Consider the following 19506-nt stretch of genomic DNA (forward strand, 5'->3'; position numbering starts at 1 on the left):
TTGACTCGCTGGCTGCGGCTCGCTTCTCGTGCAGAGACAGAGAGAGGATCGTTCGCAACTTTTAAATAATAATAATAATAATAATAATAATAATAATAATTTCTCTAGAGTATCGATAGCAGTACCGAGGACGTCAGAGCTTATAAATACTCCGGTATTTTCTAATATAGTACCGGTTCCCGTTTAAAACCGGGGTCCGGGGGGCATCCCTAGTCCTCAGTCTGACTACAGCGTCTAAGCTACACCGTCCTCAGTCTGACTACAGCGTCTAAGCTACCCTGTCCTCAGTCTGACTACAGCGTCTAAGCTACACCGTCCTCAGTCTGACCTACAGCGTCTAAGCTACACCGTCCTCAGTCTGACTACAGCGTCTAAGCTACCCTGTCCTCAGTCTGACTACAGCAGCGTCTAAGCTACACCGTCCTCAGTCTGACCTACAGCGTCTAAGCTACACCGTCCTCAGTCTGACCTACAGCGTCTAAGCTACACCGTCCTCAGTCTGACTACAGCGTCTAAACTACACCGTCCTCAGTCTGACTACAGCGTCTAAGCTACCCTTTCCTCAGTCTGACCTACAGCGTCTAAGCTACACCGTCCTCAGTCTGACTACAGCGTCTAAGCTACCCCGTCCTCAGTCTGACTACAGCGTCTAAGCTACCCCGTCCTCAGTCTGACCTACAGCGTCTAAGCTACCCCGTCCTCAGTCTGACTACAGCGTCTAAGCTACCCCGTCCTCAGTCTGACCTACAGCGTCTAAGCTACCCCGTCCTCAGTCTGACTACAGCGTCTAAGCTACCCCGTCCTCAGTCTGACTACAGCGTCTAAGCTACACCGTCCTCAGTCTGACTACAGCGTCTAAGCTACACCGTCCTCAGTCTGACTACAGCGTCTAAGCTACACCGTCCTCAGTCTGACTACAGCGTCTAAGCTACACCGTCCTCAGTCTGACTACAGCGTCTAAGCTACCCCGTCCTCAGTCTGACCTACAGCGTCCAAGCTACCCCGTCCTCAGTCTGACTACAGCGTCTAAGCTACACCGTCCTCAGTCTGACTACAGCGTCTAAGCTACACCGTCCTCAGTCTGACTACAGCGTCTAAGCTACACCATCCTCAGTCTGACTACAGCGTCTAAGCTACACCGTCCTCAGTCTGACTACAGCGTCTAAGCTACACCGTCCTCAGTCTGACTACAGCGTCTAAGCTACACCGTCCTCAGTCTGACCTACAGCGTCTAAGCTACACCGTCCTCAGTCTGACCTACAGCGTCTAAGCTACACCGTCCTCAGTCTGACTACAGCGTCTAAGCTACACCGTCCTCAGTCTGACTACAGCGTCTAAGCTACCCCGTCCTCAGTCTGACTACAGCGTCTAAGCTACACCGTCCTCAGTCTGACTACAGCGTCTAAGCTACCCCGTCCTCAGTCTGACTACAGCGTCTAAGCTACACCGTCCTCAGTCTGACTACAGCGTCTAAGCTACGCCGTCCTCAGTCTGACCTACAGCGTCTAAGCTACACCGTCCTCAGTCTGACTACAGCGTCTACGCTACACCGTCCTCAGTCTGACTACAGCGTCTAAGCTACCCCGTCCTCAGTCTGACCTACAGCGTCTAAGCTACCCCGTCCTCAGTCTGACTACAGCGTCTAAGCTACACCGTCCTCAGTCTGACTACAGCGTCTAAGCTACACCGTCCTCAGTCTGACTACAGCGTCTAAGCTACACCGTCCTCAGTCTGACTACAGCGTCTAAGCTACCCTGTCCTCAGTCTGACTACAGCGTCTAAGCTACCCCGTCCTCAGTCTGACCTACAGCGTCCAAGCTACCCCGTCCTCAGTCTGACTACAGCGTCTAAGCTACCCCGTCCTCAGTCTGACCTACAGCAGCGTCTAAGCTACACCGTCCTCAGTCTGACTACAGCGTCTAAGCTACACCGTCCTCAGTCTGACTACAGCGTCTAAGCTACACCGTCCTCAGTCTGACCTACAGCGTCTAAGCCACACCATCCTCAGTCTGACTACAGCGTCTAAGCTACACCGTCCTCAGTCTGACTACAGCGTCTAAGCTACACCGTCCTCAGTCTGACTACAGCGTCTAAGCTACACCGTCCTCAGTCTGACCTACAGCGTCTAAGCTACACCGTCCTCAGTCTGACCTACAGCGTCTAAGCTACACCGTCCTCAGTCTGACCTACAGCGTCTAAGCTACACCGTCCTCAGTCTGACTACAGCGTCTAAGCTACCCCGTCCTCAGTCTGACTACAGCGTCTAAGCTACACCGTCCTCAGTCTGACCTACAGCGTCTAAGCTACCCCGTCCTCAGTCTGACTACAGCGTCTAAGCTACACCGTCCTCAGTCTGACTACAGCGTCTAAGCTACCCCGTCCTCAGTCTGACTACAGCGTCTAAGCTACCCCGTCCTCAGTCTGACCTACAGCGTCTAAGCTACACCGTCCTCAGTCTGACTACAGCGTCTAAGCTACACCGTCCTCAGTCTGACCTACAGCGTCTAAGCTACACCGTCCTCAGTCTGACTACAGCGTCTAAGCTACACCGTCCTCAGTCTGACTACAGCGTATAAGCTACGCCGTCCTCAGTCTGACTACAGCGTCTAAGCTACACCGTCCTCAGTCTGACTACAGCGTCTAAGCTACACCGTCCTCAGTCTGACCTACAGCGTCTAAGCTACACCGTCCTCAGTCTGACCTACAGCGTCTAAGCTACACCGTCCTCAGTCTGACCTACAGCGTCTAAGCTACGCCGTCCTCAGTCTGACTACAGCGTCTAAGCTACCCCGTCCTCAGTCTGACTACAGCGTCTAAGCTACACCGTCCTCAGTCTGACTACAGCGTCTAAGCTACACCGTCCTCAGTCTGACCTACAGCGTCTAAGCTACCCCGTCCTCAGTCTGACTACAGCGTCTAAGCTACACCGTCCTCAGTCTGACTACAGCGTCTAAGCTACACCGTCCTCAGTCTGACTACAGCGTCTAAGCTACACCGTCCTCAGTCTGACTACAGCGTCTAAGCTACACCGTCCTCAGTCTGACTACAGCGTCTAAGCTACACCGTCCTCAGTCTGACCTACAGCGTCTAAGCTACACCGTCCTCAGTCTGACCTACAGCGTCTAAGCTACACCGTCCTCAGTCTGACTACAGCGTCTAAGCTACCCTGTCCTCAGTCTGACTACAGCGTCTAAGCTACACCGTCCTCAGTCTGACTACAGCGTCTAAGCTACCCCGTCCTCAGTCTGACTACAGCGTCTAAGCTACACCGTCCTCAGTCTGACCTACAGCGTCTAAGCTACCCCGTCCTCAGTCTGACTACAGCGTCTAAGCTACACCGTCCTCAGTCTGACTACAGCGTCTAAGCTACACCGTCCTCAGTCTGACTACAGCGTCTAAGCTACACCGTCCTCAGTCTGACTACAGCGTCTAAGCTACCCCGTCCTCAGTCTGACTACAGCGTCTAAGCTACCCCGTCCTCAGTCTGACTACAGCGTCTAAGCTACACCGTCCTCAGTCTGACCTACATCGTCTAAGCTACCCTGTCCTCAGTCTGACTACAGCGTCTAAGCTACCCCGTCCTCAGTCTGACCTACAGCGTCTAAGCTACACCGTCCTCAGTCTGACTACAGCGTCTAAGCTACACCGTCCTCAGTCTGACCTACAGCGTCTAAGCTACCCCGTCCTCAGTCTGACTACAGCGTCTAAGCTACACCGTCCTCAGTCTGACTACAGCGTCTAAGCTACACCGTCCTCAGTCTGACCTACATCGTCTAAGCTACCCCGTCCTCAGTCTGACTACAGCGTCTAAGCTACACCGTCCTCAGTCTGACTACAGCGTCTAAGCTACGCCGTCCTCAGTCTGACTACAGCGTCTAAGCTACACCGTCCTCAGTCTGACTACAGCGTCTAAGCTACACCGTCCTCAGTCTGACTACAGCGTCTAAGCTACGCCGTCCTCAGTCTGACTACAGCGTCTAAGCTACACCGTCCTCAGTCTGACTACAGCGTCTAAGCTACACCGTCCTCAGTCTGACCTACAGCGTCTAAGCTACACCGTCCTCAGTCTGACTACAGCGTCTAAGCTACCCCGTCCTCAGTCTGACCTACAGCGTCTAAGCTACGCCGTCCTCAGTCTGACTACAGTGTCTAAGATACACGTCTTCCTTTTTTTTTTGGTAGGGGCTCCGCCTCCTGCTTGAACAGAGATTCACATTGATCGCCTCGAAATTCCATTGCCTAAGCGTATTTTACCATCGAAACGTGTATAGACATATACACTGGTAATCGCCAGGGGCGTAATTATGGGGGGGGACACGGGGGACATGTCCCCTGCACTTTTTTACCATCCAAAACAATGTTACACGATAATAAACAGTGACGCGACGCGGCACTTGGACCACACGGAAAACGGCTGCTTGTTCCATCTCTGAGCTCAGGTCTCTTGAGACTCTGAAGACCTGAGCCATTGTCCTGCAAAGACAAGTAGCCAGGTGAGCACACGGCGAGGGACGAGACATGTGCACGCGCTAAGCAGTGTTGCGTTACTGATTTCAAAACTGGTTGCACTGTGTTTTAATGACGCCACGTGCACGCTCGCTCCCGCACATGTGCATAAATGTTCCCTTGCGTGCGCACAGACTAAAGACAGTGCCTAATTGCCTCTACGAATGGGATGTAACACATTTCATTCACAAGTTGTGTGTGAATGTATCTGAGAACGTATTTGAACACACCTGACGACCGGCGCTATTGATATGCAAAGTAGCCAGGTGGGTACTTAGCAAGTTGGCGCATCAGTCGAGTGCAGCGCATTCCTGTGTGCACGCGCGTGCACATCCGTGCATGTGCGTGCTTCTGCTCACAGAGCCGGTTGCACGGCGTGACCACAGCTGTCTTTGCATAACAACAGCCGTCAGGTGTGCTCAAATACACATGCACCCCTTCCCTCAAAGTTTGGTGTGAAACTGTGAACGATGGTCTGTGTGATTGCCATGAAATGCAACAGCATTGCTTGGTGTCTGTGAAATATCTGTCAGTGTCTATGACCTTGTTGTATTTAAAAGCCTCTAGGCTGTTGTTTTATTTATTATTATTTTGCACTACAAGTAATGTCTGTCAAATGAGCCACACCATTGTCTCCACAGCTATAATACAAAACACACACAGCTTTGCAAATATAGTGAAACACCGCGGAAACGACCATCAAGCTGGCCATCTAGCGGTAGAGATACCTGCTAAGCGTGGCGCTCAAAGTGTTAAGCACTTCAAGGACCTTGTGTGAACCCTGATCCTGCTGACAGACTGTACCAGGAGCAAACACTGATGAGGTGGGAGATGTGGGCTATAGGGAGGTGTAGTGGTTACTTCCTGGTCTATAGGGAGGTGTAGTGGTTACTACCTGGTCTATAGGGAGGTGTAGTGGTTACTTCCTGGTCTATAGGGAGGTGTAGTGGTTACTTCCTGGTCTATAGGGAGGTGTAGTGGTTACTTCCTGGTCTATAGGAAGGTGTAGTGGTTACTTCCTGGTCTATAGGGAGGTGTAGTGGTTACTTCCTGGTCTATAGGGAGGTGTAGTGGTTACTTCCTGGTCTATAGGGAGGTGTAGTGGTTACTACCTGGTCTATAGGGAGGTGTAGTGGTTACTTCCTGGTCTATAGGGAGGTGTAGTGGTTACTTCCTGGTCTATAGGGAGGTGTAGTGGTTACTTCCTGGTCTATAGGGAGGTGTAGTGGTTACTACCTGGTCTATAGGGAGGTGTAGTGGTTACTTCCTGGTCTATAGGGAGGTGTAGTGGTTACTTCCTGGTCTATAGGGAGGTGTAGTGGTTACTACCTGGTCTATAGGGAGGTGTAGTGGTTACTTCCTGGTCTATAGGGAGGTGTAGTGGTTACTTCCTGGTCTATAGGGAGGTGTAGTGGTTACTTCCTGGTCTATAGGGAGGTGTAGTGGTTACGTCATTGCCGTTTTTCATGTTCCACCCTCTGTCCAACGCAATGTATTTCCCTATTGCCCATTTCTAAATCGTCTCATTTAAAACAAATAAAGCATTGGGGAGCTCCAGTAGCTCACCATGTACCTCGACGCGAAAGCGTCGGGGAATACCGTGCTGCGTCACGGATCTGGTTGACTCCGAGTTCGATTCCCGGACCCGCCGTCATTTGCCGAATGTCTTCCCCTGTTCTCCCTCCCGTTTCACCCTGCATCTGTCGGTCATGCTTGACCAGAAAAGCGATAAACGCTAAAAAATGAAGTTTAAAAAATTATAATAATAATAAAGCATTAACATTTGCCAATATCGAACATCCCTAGTTGGAAGATTTTGCCGTTAGACATTAGTAACTAAAAAATCTTTACTTCCAAAGGACCAGGGTGGATACTGGATATACCATACACTGTTTTACAACTTTTACATACATAAAAAAAAAAAAAAAAGATTATAATCTAATTGTATTAGCTAATGTAATCATATGCACCCAATTCTAGATCGCCAACTGTCTGTCTGCCCCAAAAAAGGTTCAGACTGTTATGCACTAAGCACTTTGTAATAAAGAAATAACATTAAATCTTTTATTAAAACATTCTAATGCTGCTAAATCACACTAAGCACTTTTGGACAATCAACAGTTCGATTGTATGGAATATTCTGCTCAAATCCTTCATCCTGTGGATACATTATATTGCACCTTAGGCTGTTACTGTTTAATATTTTGTGTAGACCGGAGGTCTGAGAGAAACAAATTGAAATCTACGTAGGGATGGGTACCTTTCACATTTGAACCGATACGGTACCGGTACCTGTGAATTAGTGATGCACCGATGTGAAAATTGTGGCCGATACCGATAACCGATATTAATATTGCTGTTCTGGCCGATACCGATATTTACCGATGTCGATATCTCTGTATAGAAAACACTTTTTTATGATAATCAAATAAAGAACTATTTTCCAAAACGCATAATTTTTTTACTTTTGTAACTTATTTTCAGAAATGACTGATATTTTGAAACTATTTAAGGCCAAAACATGTAAAAAGAAGAAGAAAAAAAGATTGAAAAAAAAAAAAAAAAAAAAAAAACGTTTTTTTTTTGTTTTTTTGTTTTTTTAATATCGGCCCTATCTTGATATCGGACCGATACCGATGTGTAAAAAAACTGCCATATCGGCCGATATTATATCGGCCGATATTATATCGGCGGCCGATATATCGTGCATCACTACTGTGAATCGATACCGGTACCCAATGGTACCTTTTTTTCGGTACTTTAGTCTCAAACATTTTTATTTACCTACCTCAGTCGTGAAAAAAATCAAAACTTCAAATAACTACAATTTCGACCGTTTTCGGCTTGCCATTGCTCCGACTGCTTTGTTGTTGAATCAAGTCAAATCCTAGGTACGCATATATTGTGCGTGTGAATGTTGACATGAAAAGAAAAAAGGTATCTCACTTGAATCGATACTCGGTAGTACCGACGTGTTTCGGTTCGGTAGCTTAAAAGTATCGAATTTGAGCGACTCCTACAGGTCGGTTGGTGCGCCTGCGCAGTAGAATCAGGAAGTGTCTGGGGCAGCGTGAGCCTCCCACGCGTTACTCCTCGCCACTGAGAGATCGAGCTGCGCAGGTGAAAAGATGCGACTGCTGTTACCTCAAGTACCGGAGGGGACTTGTGCTGTGTATGACTTAGTCCACATTGCAGCCGGCTTGTGGGAGGCAAGAAACAGCGTTCGTGACAGGGGAGGGTTGAATTGGATGATACGAAATTGGGATGGGAGAAAATATAGAAAATGGGAGAAAAAGTGGATAAAAAAAAAATTTATCGAATTTGGTACCCATCCCGCTGGTATTGACAATAAAGCTTGAACTGAGACTGAGGGGCTAGCCTACAGTGTTGTTGTTTTGTTGTTTTTTCAAGCTTCCTTATTATTGCAGGGACTCAGGGAAACTTTGGCAATACAACATACTGTAGCCACAGGCTTTAAATAATTTATTCTGAATTATTTGGGGACCTATTTTAATCTTCCCGACCCAATTTCCTTTTAAAACAACATACACTCAATGGTCAAAGAGATGTGAACACCTTCCCCGTTGAGTTACCACTTCCCTTCGTCTAATGTACTACAGTTGTCTTACAAATTCTCCTCCCTTTAATCTGCATCTCCAACAGGGAGGTGTAGTGGTTACGTCATTGCAGTTTTTCATGTTCCACCCTCTGTCCAACGCGTTGCATTTCCCCCTTGCCCATTTCTAAATCGTCTCGTTTAAAACAAATAAAGCATTAACATTTTCATGGTGTACCTTTCTGTGCGTATTCATCCACAATCTATAGCTCAACATGAAAATATTCGCAACTAAAAAATATATATATATTCAACCAAAAATGCTTAAACAATAATGTTAGTGATAGAAGGGAACTCGTTTTGTGCAAAAATGGAAAGCTTTCCAATGTTCATGCGGCAGAATTGTTACAATAGCCGATAATCCATTTCCCAATGATACATCCCTTTACGGGTGTAACAACCAGTGACGTCAGACTCAAAGAACACCTACGGGAGACTGCAATTCGAAACTGACCCCTGTAAATGTCCTAACCCAACCCCATCCAATGTACAGTAAATTACCTAGTATGTCAATATTCCAATGTACAGTTTTGCTTGTTTGTAGTGTTCCCCCCCCCCCAACCCCCTCCAATGTACAGTAAATTACCTAGTATGGTTGTCAATATTCCAATGTACAGTTGTGCTTGTACAGTTGTACAGTGTTTCCCCCCCAACCCCTCCTACCCAACCCCCCCCCACCCAACCCCACCCAACCTCCTCCAATGTACAGTTTTTACGACAAATGTATATACTCCCTTTTCTGGACTATTTTTGTATCACAAACAGTACTGTATTAGCAAATCTGGTATGTCATAAATGTATAGATGTAGCAGTACTGTCTATCTGTATGTCATGTATGTCATATATGTCCTGATTAATTGAAAATGGGGGACCCTGATGTAAACAAGACGAAAGTCTCTCTGGTCTGGTTAACAATTGTGTGTATTGAGCCGTACTGTATTGTACCCATTCTGCAATCTGTTAATAAAGTTTTCAATCAATCAATCAATCAGACTACACCTCCCTATTGTCTTGATCAAAGACAAAGGAATGTAGGATTAGAGAAATAGATTCTTCCACGTAGTCATAGTGTGATAATAAACAATTGAAGTTTGTATTTTGTTTTTTTTATTGGAGGTTTGGGCCATGGTGTAAACTGGTACCACAGAGCTGATTAACCGGAGTCCAGACCGAGGCTTTTATTGTGTAGTGGCTCCCTGTTGAGCTCAAAACAAAAGTTCCGTCTCCCTCAGTATTGATGTCAATGGATGGTGGAAATTAATTAAGATAAATAAAATACTTTGTCATTGTCATTGACTGCGAGTGAATGAGTGAGTGAATTTGTTGCAGTGACATTGCCAGTCAGAGGGGCCAAACTCTGTCTAACGAGAAGTTTCAGTGTGAGGGGCCAGTCAGAGGGGCCACACTCTGTCTAACGAGAAGTTTCAGTGTGAGGGGCCAGTCAGAGGGGCCACACTCTGTCTAACGAGAAGTTTCAGTGTGAGGGGCCAGTCAGAGGGGCCAAACTCTGTCTAACGAGAAGTTTCAGTGTGAGGGGCCAGTCAGAGGGGCCAAACTCTGTCTAACGAGAAGTTTCAGTGTGAGGGGCCAGTCAGAGGGGCCAAACTCTGTCTAACGAGAAGTTTCAGTGTGAGGGGCCAGTCAGAGGGGCCAAACTCTGTCTAACGAGAAGTTTCAGTGTGAGGGGCCAGTCAGAGGGGCCAAACTCTGTCTAACGAGAAGTTTCAGTGTGAGGGGCCAGTCAGAGGGGCCAAACTCTGTCTAACGAGAAGTTTCAGTGTGAGGGGCCAGTCAGAGGGGCCAAACTCTGTCTAACGAGAAGTTTCAGTGTGAGGGGCCAGTCAGAGGGGCCAAACTCTGTCTAACGAGAAGTTTCAGTGTGAGGGGCCAGTCAGAGGGGCCAAACTCTGTCTAACGAGAAGTTTCAGTGTGAGGGGCCAGTCAGAGGGGCCAAACTCTGTCTAACGAGAAGTTTCAGTGTGAGGGGCCAGTCAGAGGGGCCAAACTCTGTCTAACGAGAAGTTTCAGTGTGACTTGTTGCAGTGATAATGCCAGTCAGAGGGGCCAAACTCTGTCTAACGAGAAGTTTCAGTGTGACTTGAAAGATATTCGAACATTCCAGTCCTTGGCCTATAATGTGCTATAATGTTTAATGTAAATTGGATCAGAACTGTAGGCGCTGTGGCCGATACGGACACGCAGACAGGAGTGATTGAAATACCCCCATCACACCATGTCATGAAATACCCCCCAAAAAAGCAAATATATGCTGAAATAATATCCCGATATCCCCTCAGTAAATAGTGAAGATCTACTATACTTAACCCTTTCACTGCCACACGACAGAAGGTTAACCCTTTACTATCACACAACCGACGGCGATGCTCCATCATTAGCATCATTAGCTCCGCGGATGTGAAAGGGTTAACAAACAGACAAATCACAATTCCATTCCCTCCCATATAGTTGACTAACCGTGGAATGGTGAAGTGCTGGTGCAGGATGCTGTCGAAGGGACCGTGGGGGTTGTATTCCGGAGAGGCGATGGGCTCAAGATGAATTTCCTTGGCAAACGGTGGTGCTGCCGACCGCGAAGGACTCTCTGAGAGTCGAGGTCCCGGCTGCGGACGGTTGGTATTCCATCGCTGTTGAAGAAACAAGGACCGTGAGTGAATGAGTTATAGTGACAGGGTTTCCCATTAATTACCTAGACTGTGCCCTAAGTAGTCCCGCCACAGTTGTATAATGAACCAATTATATATTTTTTAAATATAAAGTTTGCCAATAGGGATGTATCAGTAGTATTGGCAGTGGTAGTAGTCGTAATAGTAATCCAGTATATCTTTTTATTTTCTAAAAAATAAGCCAGTTCAACACAGGTAACCACTTTTGCTTCATTTCTTTGATGGCTCAAATGTCTGCTCTAGTCCAGTGGTTCCCAAACCTCTCCTCAAGATGCCCCAGCTGGTCCATGTATTTGTTAAATTCCACCACCAGCACGCCTGATTCAACTAATAAAGGGCTTGTTAAGTTGAATCAGGTGTACTGGTGGTGGAATTTAACAAATACATTGAACGGCTGGGGTGCTTCGAGGAGAGGATTGGGAAGCACTGGTCTAGTGGATTTTGTGTTTTGAGCACAAAGTTCATCATAGATCTGGCCTCTTTATTTTGCTCTCAAAGTGCACCAGATTGATGCATTTAACTTTAAAATGTAAAAAAAAAAAGAAAAAAAAAAAAAAGTTCCCGGGGGAGCTTGCCCCCGGACCCCCCTAGAGGGGCCAAGGTTCACCCCCATAGTCTCTGAAAATCCTGTGGGAAACACTGAGAGATATTGCCGGTCAAAGGGGCCAAGGGGGTCTAAAGAGAGGTCAGTTCACCCTGCCTGACCCCTGCCTGACCTCTGCCTGACCCCTCCTGAGTCCTCCAGGTCTAGGAATCTGTTATACATATTGACAGATATGGGTTTCAATGGCTGATGCCGATATTTAGAAAGCTGTGTGGCCAATGGCCGATATAATGCTGATATGTTTTTTTTTTTTTTGCATCTGATCAAATACTATTTAATATTAACAAATTGGACACAACAAATGCATTCTTTAGTAGATCCACACTCTGCACTTATTATTTTAAATCAACAAATGTAGCAAACTAAATAAACAAACTGAAAATACAAATATATTTCTTTGGATTCACTTAACTCTTGCAGGGCTGACACAAGAGCTAACATTTAGTTAATCAGGCAATGCTGATTATTCCAAAATGCCAGACATCGTCCCGATTAATCGGCTGAACCAATTAATCTGTCTATCAATAATACATATCAGTTTTTCTTTCATATTTGAAGTCACTGGTTAATTACAGACAACATCTGAAACTGCATAGTGCACCTTGTATCTGTAAAGCCATCAAGCAGTAACCTCTTGGTATCAACCATGCTGTGTTCTTGAAGAACTGGAGGAAAGATGGCAAAATGTCTGCCCATTAATTTGGATGTAAGTTGCTCTGATGTGCTGATAGTAGGGATGGGCATGAGTATTACTTGTAGCTATAAGAAAAACCAACAAAAAAAATTTATCGAAATTATAAATTTTTATGAAAACATAGAACATATATAAGTGAATAAGTTAAAAAAAATTAAGTAAAAAAAAGAAATTCGAATTATATATTTTTTTTAAGTTTTTTTCCCCTTTTCGAGTAATACACGATCAATCGAGTATAGCATGCGATCAATCAATCTGGATTTTTCTTTAACACTTTGGCTGCCTAAGGTTAAATTCATGATATACCATAGATTGCCAGCTCTATTTGTCTATGGAGAAAGTCCCCTTCTTTGCAGGGCTATAACTTTTTAAATTCTATTGCTACATTGCCATTATTAGGGCCCATTCAAAGTCCTATATGTATTGTTCATTGTGTAGCAACGTTAAACTTTTTCATTCACATATTCATAGTAAAGTATGGTCTAATGCAGGGGTGGCCAACCAGTCAGAGACTAAGAGCCACAAAAATGACTGTGGTACCACAAAGAGCCACACCATATACCAGCGTTTCTCAACCTTTTTTTTCAGTCACGGCACCCTTCATGTGTTTATAGGTCTCACCCTCTGGCCTCTGAAGTTGCTAATGTCTTTTTTATTTGGGCCTCACAGGGTTAAAAGTACCCTGTGAGACCCACGGTTGCAAAATTACAAAAACACTTTTAGCCATTTAAAAAAATTATGTTTATTTAAAAAATGTTAAAGGGGAACTATTTTACTATTTCTTTCACTATTTGGGCACTTTTACACAATTCCTGTGAGTCTATGGAACACCTAGGTTTTTTTCAAAAAAAAATACATTGTTTTGTATTTCTAATCAAGTACTATCACAGTCGAGAATGCAGCTGTGACTGCGTCCCCGACCGCCAAGAACCTTGGTGTTGTCTTCGACGACCAGTTGAACTTCTCTGCTCACATCGCAGCGACGACCAGAACCTGCCGATTCCTCCTGAGCAACGTCAGAAGGATACGCCCCTTCCTGACAAAAGAAGCCACCCAACTCCTCGTCCAATCAACAGTCATCTCCCGCCTCGACTACTGCAATGCACTGCTCGCTGGCCTCCCGGCCACTGCCACTAAGCCTCTTCAACTCATTCAGAACGCAGCGGCCCGCCTGATCTCAAACCTACCGAAGTCGGCCCATGTCACCCCACTTCTTAGGGACCTGCACTGGCTCCCCATTGCTGCACGAATCCGCTTCAAGGCCCTCGACCTAGCATACCGTGCGGCAAAGGGAACCGCTCCCGCCTACCTCCGGTCAATGGTCTCTAACTACACACCCTCAAGACCCCTACGCTCTGCATCTTCTGGCCGCCTCAGACCTACTCCTATCCAAGCTCCCGGAGGGTCATCAAAGAGAAGTCGCCTATTCTCAGTCCTTGCCCCACAATGGTGGAATGAACTACCCACCCCAGTTAGGACAGCCGAATCACGTCCAATCTTTCGCCGTCGACTAAAGACGCACTTCTTCAACCATTATCTGAATTAAAAAAAAAAAAAAAAAAATCTAACCCTAACTAACCGTACTGTCATGCACTTGTCCTAATAAACTAACCTACACTGTAGCACTCAACACTTTGATGAACATTGTTGCTCAGCTGATAGAGTTGTGCCCTTCCTGATGGCTTGTCGTACAGAACTTGTAAGTCGCTTTGGATAAAAGCGTCAGCTAAATGACTAAATGTAAATGTAAATGTAAATGTACTAAAAACCGCATTTTTCTACCTCAAGATCTTAAGCCGTTTTGAGGCTGGGCGTCAACCACTGTGTGGCCTGGTGCCAACTGCCACATCAACTGCCACATTATTATGCAGCTGAGAAATCTCTGACATCACAGATATGCACATTTTCAGATGACTCAGTTCAGTGAGGGTGAATATTGTGAGAGAATTGGAAGAATGCGCCAATATGAGAATTAGAGACATATATCCTATTAATATAAGTCCACATAGCTAAGAAACAATGGTAAACACTGAAAAAGGCCATTTATAAGATAGTTCCCCTTTAAGCACATGTATAGTCAATTGGTCCTGTTGTTCAGCCTCACAATGCTATTTTATAGTAAATGTGTTTATATGTCCCACCCTCTGGCCTCTGAAGTTGCTAATTTCTTTTTAATTTGGGCCTCACAGGGTTAACCTCTTAAGCCCGAGATATACAGTAAAAGTGTATATTTTCAGCATTACGTTTGTTTACCAATTATTTTAACTGTTATTAGTGAAATATAAGATTATAGAAATCTCAGGGCATTGAGTCGGAAACCGGCGCATATTGACAGGAGGAAGTGGCACAGCCAAAAGTGAGTGTAGTCTTTTGAAGGAAGAGACTCAGGGCTTTCAAATTTCGAAAAACTACCCTACCCAGCTCACACCAGCCCCTGTCAATCATCTGACTTCTGGATTTACTTTTTAATTTCTCTTATTTTTTCGGATTATCTCCCACAAACCTGAACGTTATTGCCATAAAACAGAACGCAGTTAGTTTCTCTACCTTTCTGTGAACGTCTTGCAAAAAACGGTGTTGCAATATGATGAAAAATGGTGGAGAAATTTACATTATAAAAAAGATGGCAGAATTCAGTACTGTATCTACAAAACCTTCTGTTTAATCATCTTCCCTTTATTCATTTGCTTAGATTTTTCAGGTCTGGTCAATTTTAGCATGGTGTTATTCACAGTCAAAGATATATTTTTTTTTAAATAGAATTGATATTCTCCTTTGGTTCATTACGATTTACTCAAGCCTAGTAACAGACACACTATTTCTGACACTGATCCATATTATGTCCCTAGATTCAGATACCAAGAACATGCAAATGGACCATTTAAAAAAAAATTGTAAATGTTTATTCTACGTCCTTATGGAATGAGTGACATAAAAAAAAAGATTTTTTTTTTTTTTATGGATGGAAGAGCCGCACATTGACGGGCAAAGAGCCGCATGCGGCTCGCGAGCCGCGGGTTGGCCACCCCTGGTCTAATGTATAAGTATGTTTTCATCTCTTTCTGCAGCTTTCTCCAGAACGTGATATATAGCCCCAAATGCATTATATTGATGATGAAATACAGTTTGATGGCAATCAGCGCGATATAAAAAATTCCAACTAGACGTACTTCTAGAAGTTACTACACGTCATCTGATGTTGACCGGATGGGCGAGGGGGCGTTTATAATTCCGTGGGCAGCGTTATACCAATCATCTAATGTGGGTCAAATGTTGATAATAGCAGTTAGTATCGAAGACGGTAACGTTACACGCTGAAACTCACCCCAGTCTCCGCGCGCCGTTGGGCGATCATCGTAGAGTAGAAATCTTATCATTATGGGATATATTTTTACCCGGTCCATCTCCAGCTTGTATAATGGTATATACGTCCAAATCATGTTGTTTATCGAGTTATTGCCAATCGATCACTGTGTAGCGTGACGAGCCAGAGTCCCATGACCTATAGCGAGCGCCCGGAAATACTACGGACGTCTAGCACAACCTCTATGGCACATCCTGTTTGGCGATTGCGCCGATCGGCCACCAGATGGCGCTCCTGAACCGCCAGAGAGCTCAGTGGGTCCTGCTGGTGGATCTCAGGCCAGCGGAGGGGACATATGAATCAGATCGCAGATTTTTGAAATATTGATATAAGGACGCTGTACAGCGTCCTCCGGCAACTTGAGCATGGCCCGCAATGACGTCAAAAGACGTTTCATGGCAGTCAAAAATGCCCATCCCTGGGCGGCTAGGTGGTGTAGTGGGCAAGGCGCTCACCACCAATGCAGGAGACGCTGGGTTCGAGCCCAGCTCTCCGCAATGCTACCAGCTTGGCTGGTCGTTCATACTAACACAATTGGCAGTGTTAGGGGGTGGGAAGCTGATGGGTGGGGATCGGACGTTGTGGACAGCGACTCCTACAGGTCGGTTGGTGCGCCTGCGCAGCAGAATCAGGAAGCGACGGGGGCGGCGTGTCCCTCCAAACGCAGACCCTCGCCGCTGAGAGATCGCGCTGTGCAGGTGAAAAGATGCGACGGCTGCTTCCTCGAGTACCGGAGGGGACACGTGATGTAAGGCTTCGTCCACATTGCAGCCGGCTTGTGGGAGGCATGGCCTAGCAGCGTTCGAGACAGGGGAGGCTAGAATTGGATGATACGAAATTGGGATGTGAGAAAAATAGAAAATGGGAGAAAAGGTTGATCAAAAAAAATGCCCATCCCTAGCTGATAGATAGATGCTGTTCTACCAGTCAACTTCACCAGCTGATAGATGTCTAAATAAACTGTATTCATGAAAAAAAAGTACATAACTAACAAGGTTATTAGAGAACATATTCCATGTTGATGGTATTATTTAATTTTTGTGTCTTTTCTATGGTCCGTCTATGGGGAAATGCCTTTCTGGGACAGAGGGGTTTAATTAAGTTGCATTGGAGGATCAGTGTGCTGGGGCTGAAACCACTGCATGTGGGGCTGATTGCAACCCACACATCAGACGAAAAGAAATAAACAAAGTGCAATTCCAAGAGGGGCTCTTTTGCCTAGATGTCGTATTACAGCTTCTACCAAGGGTCTATTTTGCTACTTGTTCTGCTTTGCCATGGGCCCTATCGATCTGTGGACATGTTTCATTATCCCCATGTATCTCCACAGTACACCTGGCTAATAAATATATAATCCTCTGTGTAGCCCTGGGAATGGTAGCATCTCCACAAGGCAGTGACTTACCTTTATCCGCATAGTTTTGCGGCTGACGGGCATTTGCTCTCCATCCGACACGTTGAACCAGTGAGTCGGCGATATGAATCCGACGTTATCATGTGGGTCCAACTCTGTACTCGTGGCCAAATCCAAAACGACAAACGAGGATGGACGGAGTCTTCCGTGGCTCTTGGCGACGGGTTGCATCTGCCCGCCCACCTGTCCGTGCGTTTGAGGGACTTGGACTTTGGAAGAGCTCTTCTTTTCCCAGGAACTGTTCAGTCTAGACAACAGCACCCATTCGCGGTTGAATAACCCGAGTTTGAGAAGCAACTCTTTGCTTACAAAAATAGAACTGTCCGCGTCCACCGTGCGGTCCTGTTCACCACCAGCGTCGAGCGTCGCTTGCTTGAACATGCGCCGAGTATCGACCACCCTCACGTCCACCCTGCACTCCAGCAGTTGGAGAAAGCCCGAGAATCCTGATGTCAGCAGCTTGTTGTTGTCCAGGAGCGCACCGCCCCCACCGACACCCCCGGCGCAGTGCGCGAAGTCTGAGACCAACAGCTGGAGGCGTCTGGGGGTCGAGGAGCTGCCTGGGTCAGGGTCCGGGCGTCTGGGGGTCGAGGAGCTGCCTGGGTCAGGGTTGGGGTCCCAGCAGTCGGTCACCACCAGGCTGGTGTTGACGGTGATCATGCCTTGTGTCAGAGGTGTACACTCCAACACAACTAGATCCTGTAGATACTGTTGCACCTGATTGATTGATTGATTGAACATTGTATTAACAGATTGCAGAATGGGTACAGTACAGTACAGCTGTACTGCAGTATCATTGAGGCCGAATGGGATTTTTTTTTTATTGTCTAGGGGCGTTTCATATGAGCCTGGATCCCAGCCGAACATCCTCCATCTTTGATCACGTTACGGAACGCAGATTTCAGCCTGGAATAATGGGATTTATGATCAGCCAATGGACATATCGATCTACCAGATGCCGATGAATAATGACGAAATGCTGCCGGCGATCACATGGCTGACGGTAGGATACTATTCACCCAAATTACAGCCGGATTGGACATTGTTGTAACACGCAAGCGATCGATCAGTGAATATGGCTACTTGAACGCACACTGTATTGCTAATCAATAATACTGATCGGCGTCCCCCACCGCCCCCATTTCATCCATAGATGCTCTGTAATAGTCCGGATGCTAAGCAGTTTGTTTTATTTCATTCGTATATATTCAACAGAAATGGCGTTTGATATCATATAACGTGACTAGCCTTTAGCCTCATATCTAGCTTCCCAGAAAAAAGACGAGACGAAAACTGCGATAAAGCTTATATTCACGACGCTATAAAATGACAACCAACCGATGGATTTTTATTTTCTTTAAGCCATTATGAAGGCACGGTTTATGCACTCAAGTGACAATGAGAATGGACAGATAGTAATACTATAAAGTATATATATAGCTGTTAGAAAGTACATCGGTTTGTTGACAAACCCTGGTCGTCCAGAACCATATTACACTGCAAACCGTGGTTGCCAATGTGTTAAGGCGATGCAGACCAGGGCCCTGTTTCATGTACGTGGTTCAACTAAGTCGATCAAGATGTCCATTATCCAGCTTCAGTTAACCCGATGTTCGAAGCCGGGATTTTCCTGTTTCACAAAGGTGGATTCAGTCTCGTTAACTCAAGCCAGACTTGCGAGTCAGGCTAAATGCGCGCGGCCGTTTTAGGTGAAAAGCCAGCACGTATCGATGGCAGAGACCCTGATTCTCAATAGGGATGTCCCGATCGCCTTTTTTTGCTTCCGATCCGATCCCGAGCATGTGATTTTAAATATCTATCGATCCGATCGTTTCCGATCCGATCTTTCACATTAGTAATCAATTTTGACGCATTTTTGTCAGAAACTGGCAGAGCGAGACAAGCCCAGTATAATAGTTGCCTAGTATAATAGTCCGGGGCGCGAGAGCGGAGGCTTTTGTTATTATATTCACCCTGAGAAATGTGCTTCTGCTTCATATGAGAAATATTAAAAGTTTCAATATATGTTTGCACATTAGTATACATTCAGTGTTCGACTTACGTAATGGTCCATTCTGGTCTGAAACGGCGACGATCATCCTCAGTCACGTAACGTTATCCTTAGTCTGAAAACTTCGCCTCCAGCCTGCTGCTTCATGAGTTTTTCCTCCACGCGGAATCTCCTCCTTGCAAACATTGCAACTGGCTTGACTTTATATTTTAAAATGCTTAGTTCCAAACCTCTGACATTAAGTCTAGCTGCTCAAGTCAGTGGATATTAACCGTGTTTCGGGAGCGACGTGTTGTTGTTGTGATCAATTCAATGTGGTCGCGTGTAGCGTGTAGCGTCTAAATTAAAGGGAATGTTTGTTGCAACGGTGAAAATTAAAGGGGAATGTGTTTGTTGTGGATAATTATTCTGCTCTGTGTGACAATAAATACATTAATGATGATATATTATATGTAATTTAAAACCAAAACTAAGGCCTCCGTATGAGTTTAAGACGTGGACATGGTCATGTTTGTTGAATAAAATTTTTCTTTTTTTGACTGCCGATTTTTATTATTATTTTTTCCCGATCCCCGATCCTCTGAAAAGCACGTGATCGACGCCGATTCCGATC

The 19506-nt window shown here is 45.8% G+C and overlaps 1 protein-coding gene across 2 annotated transcripts in view; it reads right to left on the reverse strand.

Moving 5' to 3' along the window:
- The window catches only part of pex6 (peroxisomal biogenesis factor 6), a gene marked incomplete at its 5' end in the record, with an annotated part of 108421 nt that overhangs the window by 86608 nt on the left and 2307 nt on the right, over positions 1-19506 (reverse strand). For both annotated transcript variants that reach the window (XM_084318075.1, XM_084318074.1), the window contains 2 exons: positions 10598-10767; positions 16874-17599. In XM_084318075.1, the coding sequence (XP_084174201.1) occupies positions 10598-10767; positions 16874-17599 (896 nt within the window). The remainder of the gene's footprint in view (positions 1-10597; positions 10768-16873; positions 17600-19506) is intronic.

The sequence above is a fragment of the Notolepis coatsorum genome, assembly GCF_963971535.1.
Source record: "Notolepis coatsorum genome assembly, chromosome: 7".
NCBI classification, from domain to species: domain Eukaryota; kingdom Metazoa; phylum Chordata; class Actinopteri; order Aulopiformes; family Paralepididae; genus Notolepis; species Notolepis coatsorum.